Source organism: Bidens hawaiensis, unplaced genomic scaffold (genome assembly GCF_021521415.1).
Source record: "Bidens hawaiensis isolate Kalapana, Puna unplaced genomic scaffold, B.hawaiensis_p1.1 tig00034158_1, whole genome shotgun sequence".
Lineage (NCBI taxonomy): Eukaryota > Viridiplantae > Streptophyta > Magnoliopsida > Asterales > Asteraceae > Bidens > Bidens hawaiensis.
The window spans coordinates 1-7,018 of NW_027495879.1; the positions used below are offsets into that span (position 1 = coordinate 1).

The 7,018-nt window shown below is 37.9% G+C and overlaps 1 protein-coding gene and 1 long non-coding RNA gene across 2 annotated transcripts; one reads left to right on the forward strand and one right to left on the reverse strand.

Annotated features, from left to right (window-relative positions):
* The first annotated feature begins 6 nt into the window (after positions 1 to 6).
* On the forward strand, positions 7 to 2,781 carry LOC143585735 (stromal 70 kDa heat shock-related protein, chloroplastic-like). The gene is made up of 5 exons (XM_077067449.1): positions 7 to 142; positions 224 to 322; positions 423 to 612; positions 781 to 1,179; positions 2,177 to 2,781. The coding sequence occupies exons 1-5, from the start codon at positions 108 to 110 to the stop codon at positions 2,567 to 2,569; spliced, it is 1,116 nt and encodes a 371-aa protein (XP_076923564.1). The 5' UTR covers positions 7 to 107; the 3' UTR covers positions 2,570 to 2,781.
* Positions 2,782 to 4,070: 1,289 nt separating this feature from the next.
* Positions 4,071 to 5,939, reverse strand: LOC143585738 (uncharacterized). The gene is made up of 2 exons (XR_013144589.1): positions 5,760 to 5,939; positions 4,071 to 4,961 (listed from the first exon to the last, which is right to left on the reverse strand). It is a non-coding gene; the product is annotated as an uncharacterized LOC143585738 (long non-coding RNA).
* Between the last annotated feature and the right edge of the window lie 1,079 nt (positions 5,940 to 7,018).

Here is a 7,018-nt window from a genome sequence, read left to right on the forward strand (position 1 = left end):
GGATTGTTGATTGGCTTGCTGCAAGATTCAAGAAAGACGAGGGCATCGACCTACTAAAAGACAAACAAGCTCTACAACGGTTGACCGAAACTGCAGAAAAGGCAAAAATGGAACTTTCAACTTTGACCCAAGCGAATATTAGGTACATGAATCTGTTTGAAAATTCATACCACATTTCTGTTGCATTGTGTTTGCTAACTTGTAATATCTTTTTTCTTCCCAGTTTGCCCTTCATTACAGCCACCGCTGATGGCCCTAAACATATCGACACTACCCTCACTAGGGCAAAGTTTGAGGAACTATGTTCAGACTTGCTTGATAGGTACTTTGCTTAATAATTCTCACATTTTTATCAGTTGACTTAATGGATTTATGATGATATAAGAATGTGAAATTGTTGTGTTTTGATTATATTATTTTAGGCTTAAAAGACCAGTTGAGAATTCTTTGAGAGATGCAAAGTTATCTTTTAAAGATATAGATGAGGTGATCCTTGTTGGTGGGTCAACCCGTATTCCAGCTGTTCAGGAAGTTGTCAAGAGTCTTACTGGGAAGGAACCAAATGTTACTGTCAATCCAGATGAAGTGGTTGCTCTAGGTGCTGCAGTTCAGGTAATATATGAACCATTAAAAATAGCTGTAAAAAATCACAACCAAACAATCTTAATTTCTTAATAGGTTCTTCTGTTTTGATTTGGTTATTTCAGTTATGGTTCAGTTATTTGGTTTATGCGCACCCGTTTGTCTCAGAACTGATATGTAATTGTTATTGGTGTGTAGGCTGGTGTTTTGGCGGGAGATGTGAGTGACATCGTTCTTCTTGATGTGACACCATTATCCATCGGTCTAGAAACTCTTGGAGGTGTGATGACCAAGATCATTCCAAGAAACACAACTCTGCCAACATCAAAATCCGAGGTTTTCTCTACAGCTGCTGACGGTCAGACAAGTGTTGAGATCAATGTCCTTCAAGGTGAGAGAGAGTTTGTTAGAGACAACAAGTCTCTTGGCAGCTTCCGTCTTGATGGAATCCCGCCTGCCCCACGTGGGGTCCCACAAATTGAGGTTAAATTTGACATCGATGCCAATGGTATCTTGTCTGTAACCGCCATTGACAAGGGTACAGGAAAGAAGCAGGATATCACTATTACTGGTGCTAGCACATTACCTAGTGACGAGGTATGTCTTATGACAGCACTTTCTAAAATTTGATTTTTTTTAGGGTTATCTTCTTGTCAAAATATGCTGTTTGTAACATTCAAACTCAAAATATGGATGTAAATGAGCTGACCTGACCCTGAGCTTGTCTAAACTCGGGTCGTGTATTTATGAGAGCTCAAGCTTGGCTCGTTTATTTTAGGGGAGCTCGAGCTTTGCTCAATGTGCAAGGCTCAAGGTTGAGCTTGGCTTGTTAAATGTTCAAGCTTGAGCTCAACTCGTTTAAAGCTTGAGGTTGACTTGTTTATGAAGAGCTTGGCTCTTTTAAAACTATATGTGTAAAGCTCAAGGTTTAGCTCAGGTCGTTGTATAACTTTTTAAGCTCGGGCTCAACTCATTTAAAGCTATATGTTTAAAGCTCAAGCTCGGCTCACTAATAAAACTTCAAGCTTGAGCTTGGCTTGCTAATAAAATTTCGAGTTTGAGCTTGCCTTGCTATAAAATTCAAGCTCAAGCTAGTCGAGTTTATTATTTGTTAAATATTTTATCTATATATGTTTATAGTTATATATAAACACACGTTTTTAATTGTAACTATACCTACACCAAAATATATATTATTTAATTATTTTAGTCATAATCTGATGTATAATAATATTTCATATAAACTAAAATGTGTTATATTTATACCAGTAACAAGGCCCCTAGACAAATGAATCCAAACTTGATGGGAGCTTGAAACAAGTGGGACATTCATTTGGATATGGCCTATGAGACTAGTTTTAAAAAGCTATGCATGTATGGTATTAAGTGATAATTGACCTGACTAGTTGAAACTTACATACTTGTAAACATGCATTCGGATGTTTACCCTAACCATACTTAAAAACATCTATGTTTTTTTTAATTATTTTCTTAGGTAATAGAATAATCAACCAAACCAATCCACACTAATTTTTACCTTTTCATTAGATTTTTCTTTTGTTTTTAATATTCTGTTTTATTAATGATTAAACAGGTAGAAAGAATGGTTAACGAAGCCGAAAAGTTTGCCAAAGAGGACAAAGAAAAACGAGATGCCATCGACACGAAGAACCAAGCGGATTCAGTCGTATACCAAACCGAGAAGCAGCTGAAGGAATTGGGAGACAAGGTGCCCGCACCAGTCAAAGAGAAGGTGGAGGCCAAGCTTGGTGAGCTCAAGGAGGCCATCAGTGGCGGGTCAACACAAGCCATAAAAGACGCGTTGGCGGCTCTTAACCAAGAGGTCATGCAGCTCGGCCAGTCACTTTACAACCAGCCCGGTGCACCCGGAACACCACCAGGGGCTGAGCCGTCTGAGTCATCAGACAAGGGGGACAAGGAACCCGAGGGTGACGTCATTGATGCCGATTTTACCGACAGCAAGTGAGCCATGTAATTCAAATAGTATGACATTTTGGGTACGTGAGTTTGAAAGAAAAAAGTATATTATGATGAATTAAGTTGTAGGTAGACACAACAAAGTGGATGGTTAGAACGACCATGCCGTGGATTTTTGTTTCATCATTGTTTTTTTTTTATTGAAGTTTCGCATGAATCCTTAGTTATTTATATCGAAATAGTCCATTTGTTGTTACCTAAGACTACTGTTGAACCCGAGCACGGCATTGTCATATTGTAAATAAATGGGAGGAACTAGGTGTATGAGAATGAGAGTTGGTCGTTAAAAACAATTACACTGAGGTTGTTTAAAGAGCATATATAGAAAATGACCAAGATAGTCAAAATGGAATGCATCATACAAATCTATGCCTATGTAGTCAATCTTAGTGGTATCTGGCGATATTGACCGATATTTCACCGACATATCACCGTTCTCCGATATCAATGTTTTAAATCTTTATTTTCAACTTTTAGTGTTTAATATTGGTTTATTGAGTCTTAATCAGTTCTTACTTGCTACAATTGTTAGTGTTTTGCAAGTTACAAACGAATAATTTGTTAATAGTAGAATAGTATAGTGAATTATTAGTGTTAAAGTGCTATATATATAAATTTTGCATGATATTAAAATTACCGATATCTCATTGATATCTCACCGCGATAACTGATATCTCAAATATCGGTCGAGCGATCCTCGACCGATATCCGATATTTTTTCCGCATTAACTGCTTAGACCTATACGCGCACACAACAAATATTTGTAGTTGTACCTTAGTGTAAGGCAAGAGGGGTGTTCTCGGCAAAGTGAAATTGGGAACCGTACGCCTTAGTCGAACACCAGCTGCCTTAAGTGTGAAATCGGGTACACCAAAATGTATGTGGAGAGGAATGAGCGAGAGTTGGGGTATTGTATGGGTATATGATGTGGTATTATGAGATTAGTGGAAGAGTGGGTAGTTTTATTTGTATTCAGCTATTATGCATCCTACTTTTTATTTAAATGACGCACAACTTAGAAACTTACGCACCTAGACAAGGCACCATGGCATATATATATAATTAAACAAAACGATTACAATAAATTGGCAGGCAAACGGAAAACAAGCTGCGCCGCAACCCCTTTTGAAAACCTGATAATAACTTAATAACGCTAAATAAACCGGAAACACATTCACAACTTGAATAACCTAATAATGAATTTACCTATATCTTGCTATAGAAAATTATAGAGGTATGAATTGTGAAGTTCGAATAACAAAATATTATATTAAGATGACGCTAATTTTTTTGATGGATGTGCGTGGTAACTTATATAACAGTTATATATCTATCAACTAGAATGATATTATTATGATATCCGAGTTATTTTTGGGTTTATATGTTATACACGAATTTAGATTCGTGCTAGGTTTTACACAATAAAATATTAACATACGTAAAAACGACAAAATTTGTTACCTTCATTCGTTCATTCATTCAGGTAACCTTGAATCGAATAAGACTTGATAACTCAACTCGATTGATCAAAACTCCATACAAAAACCCAATCCACAAACATTTCATACAATCAAAAATCCACCTCAATATTGTTCATCACCCCTACAAAACCACACTTGATATTCTTCAACATCCCCCAATCCAAACAGGATTAACGACTCCCTGGAGGACTTTCCCGATCATACCTATTATACTCATCATAAGGCGAACCTTTATGGTAATAGCCCAAATACACACTTCGGCTCGAGTTTGGTGAACCTGTTGGGTGCCTATAGTAATCACTAGCCCTGGCCCTCATCAAATGGTGGTCAGGGCTAGAAGTTTTATGAGGGCTAGGATCTAGTGGCGGTTTGGGATACAGGTAGTGGTGGGGTTGTGGTTGGCGGTGATAATGAGTTTGGGACCCACTACCAAGGTTGCATAAGTTAGGTGAGCTACGAGCCCGGAGCATCAGGCCCATTGGGCTCACCTTACGCAATCCACCGGGATCCGGGCACTGCGGTTTCTGGTGGTGTTCGCGGGGACGAACACGCAGATGAAATGGTGAAACTTGTTTGGCTAGTGCTAATAGTTGAAGGCCTGAAGTTTCTGCTGTGATACACTGGTGTTGGATTTACGACAATGCCATTGACGGAATTGATGTAACGTTGCTCGAGAGAGTAACGATCCATTGGGTTTTCGACGATGATTGGAGTAGCTGGAAAAAGAAAGGTCCGGAGGCGTGGTGTTCCGATGAGGTCCTGGCGGTCGTATTCTTCGAACATGTGGCGGAGATCTTCGTCGGATTTAACAGTGACTAAGGCGTCGAGGTCCTCTGGGATTAACCGGTACTTTAGCGTTGCATCGCCGTCGATAAGACTGTTAAGCTTCTTCATCAGATCTAAAATGTTGAAAAGTAATAACAAAGTTATTGATTTTCCAATTATGCTGTTTGTAAGCTAATAGCTTAAAATGAGAACAAAACTTGGTGAAATGGCAATTTCATTTTATGCATATATCAGGGTCAGGTAGGCAGGGGTGTGAACGAGCCAAGAGCTCGAGAGCTATTGGATATCAGTTTACAAAAAGCTTGATTTAAACCAAGCTCAAATGATCCGAGCCTGAGGCCAGGTCGAGCTTTAGAAGTAGAGCTGGCTTTTTAAAAGTAACATGAGAAGAGCTTGATAATGTCCGGCTCGTTTACACCCCTAGGTTAACGTGCGAACAGTGATAAATAAGGAATCTGAGCCCTAATTTCACTAATTTCTTCATCATCAACACAGTCATTATTCCGAATAACCAGCAAAGTAACGAAATCATCGTCACAATCCTTTGAAATTCATAATCAGTTAGATGTAATTTATACACGTCACGCAGAAACAAATAATTCCAATCTTCAAAATCAACATATTAACATTTGAGACTATCATCAAACAAATTCATTCATGATTCCGAATAACGTCATTGACTTACAACAAATTAACGAAAAACCGGAAGCTAATCTCACTAATTATGTTTCAAATTCATTATACATTTAAACATATTCTACGTTAAGTATTTTGTTGATAATCAACATTTCATGATTACGAAATGGAAACCACCTAATTACACTAACGTTTGAAATTCATGATCAGATCGTGTATTTGTTAAGGATAACCCTAACCGCATTACAAATTAGGGTTTGAGAAAGGTTATGTACCAACGAAGGTAATGTTGCGAGGAACGGAGATTACGCGAGTCTCTCCGCCGACATATTTAAGAAGGCCGTCCGAAGGCCGCGGGAGGATCTTGCCGCCATGGCTGCACAGAAACTTGGCCTTGCTTCCCGGCGCTTTAACGTCACCGGACGTCGACATGTCAACGTATATTTGTGTGTGTATATTATTATTACGCCAATTTATCTACTTTCGGTTATAAGCTAGCTACTACTAATTTAATTCAACATTTTCATCTTTTCAACTTATGATATATACAATTTAAAATGAATAACGCTTACTGAATGTTCATCTCCATTCCTCAAGTACCGGAGACCACACTCTGAAGAAAACCAACTATATGTAAGAATTGGGATGTCAATCGTGTAGGGTTGACGGGCTGCGTGTTGGCAGGTTGACAGATTGCGGGTTGAAATGTGCAACTTGACCCGACCTATATTATAAAAGCTCAACTTTAATTACTTAAACAAGAATCCGAACCCGACCCGTTTTTTTAAACTGGTCGTGCTAGTCAACCCAAAACCTATTTTTTCGTGCGGGTTCGGGTCGTGTTAACAGTTGACACCCCTAGGTGAGAAAACCATTGGCCCAACCTAAAACCCCGTATTCTTTTTGAAACATATATATGAGAGTTGAACTCAAGATATCCTCCCTTTTAAATTGAAATCTTTAGGTGACACACCTCAACAATTTAAGGGATCACTGACAAAAAAAATGTTTGACAAAAGAAAATGATTAAAAATGAATGTTTGACATTTCCTTTCGAAACGAAAACGATGAGAAATAATCGTTAACGTATTTACGATGTTTTCCCGAGTCTCACTAAACGAAAGAAAGGGAAAGAAATAAGAAAATGTGTGTTTCCAAGTTTCATTTCCCGAGTTTATTTGAGGAGAGAAAGGAAAAGAAAGGAAAAGTTTTCATTTCGTTTCCTTTCCATTCTTTTCTACATCTTATTTTTTTTTCAATTCCTTTCCTTTCTCTCTAATTCTTTCCAAATTGGAAAGAAAAGATTTTGTTATGTTTTTCTTCTTTGTTTCACTTCAATTCCATTCATTTCTTTCCTTTAATGAATCTAGGGAACACAACATTTTATTCAATTTCCTTTCTTTCCTAAAAAAGAAAAACTTGGGAACACAACCACCATTTTATTTCCTTTCAATTCCTTTCCTTTCCTCTCTTATGTGGTAGAGATATAGCATTGTAGAGCCTATATTAATCGAACCATCACCGAATTGAACTA

What these genes read in the sequence shown, in the direction of transcription:
- LOC143585735 (XM_077067449.1), top strand. Translation starts at nt 108, where the DNA reads ATGGAACTTTCAACTTTGACCCAAGCGAATATTAG. An exon ending in CTCTAGGTGCTGCAGTTCAG is followed by an intron (nt 613 to 780) that starts GTAATATATGAA and finishes ATTGGTGTGTAG; the next exon opens with GCTGGTGTTTTGGCGGGAGA. An exon ending in GCACATTACCTAGTGACGAG is followed by an intron (nt 1,180 to 2,176) that starts GTATGTCTTATG and finishes ATGATTAAACAG; the next exon opens with GTAGAAAGAATGGTTAACGA.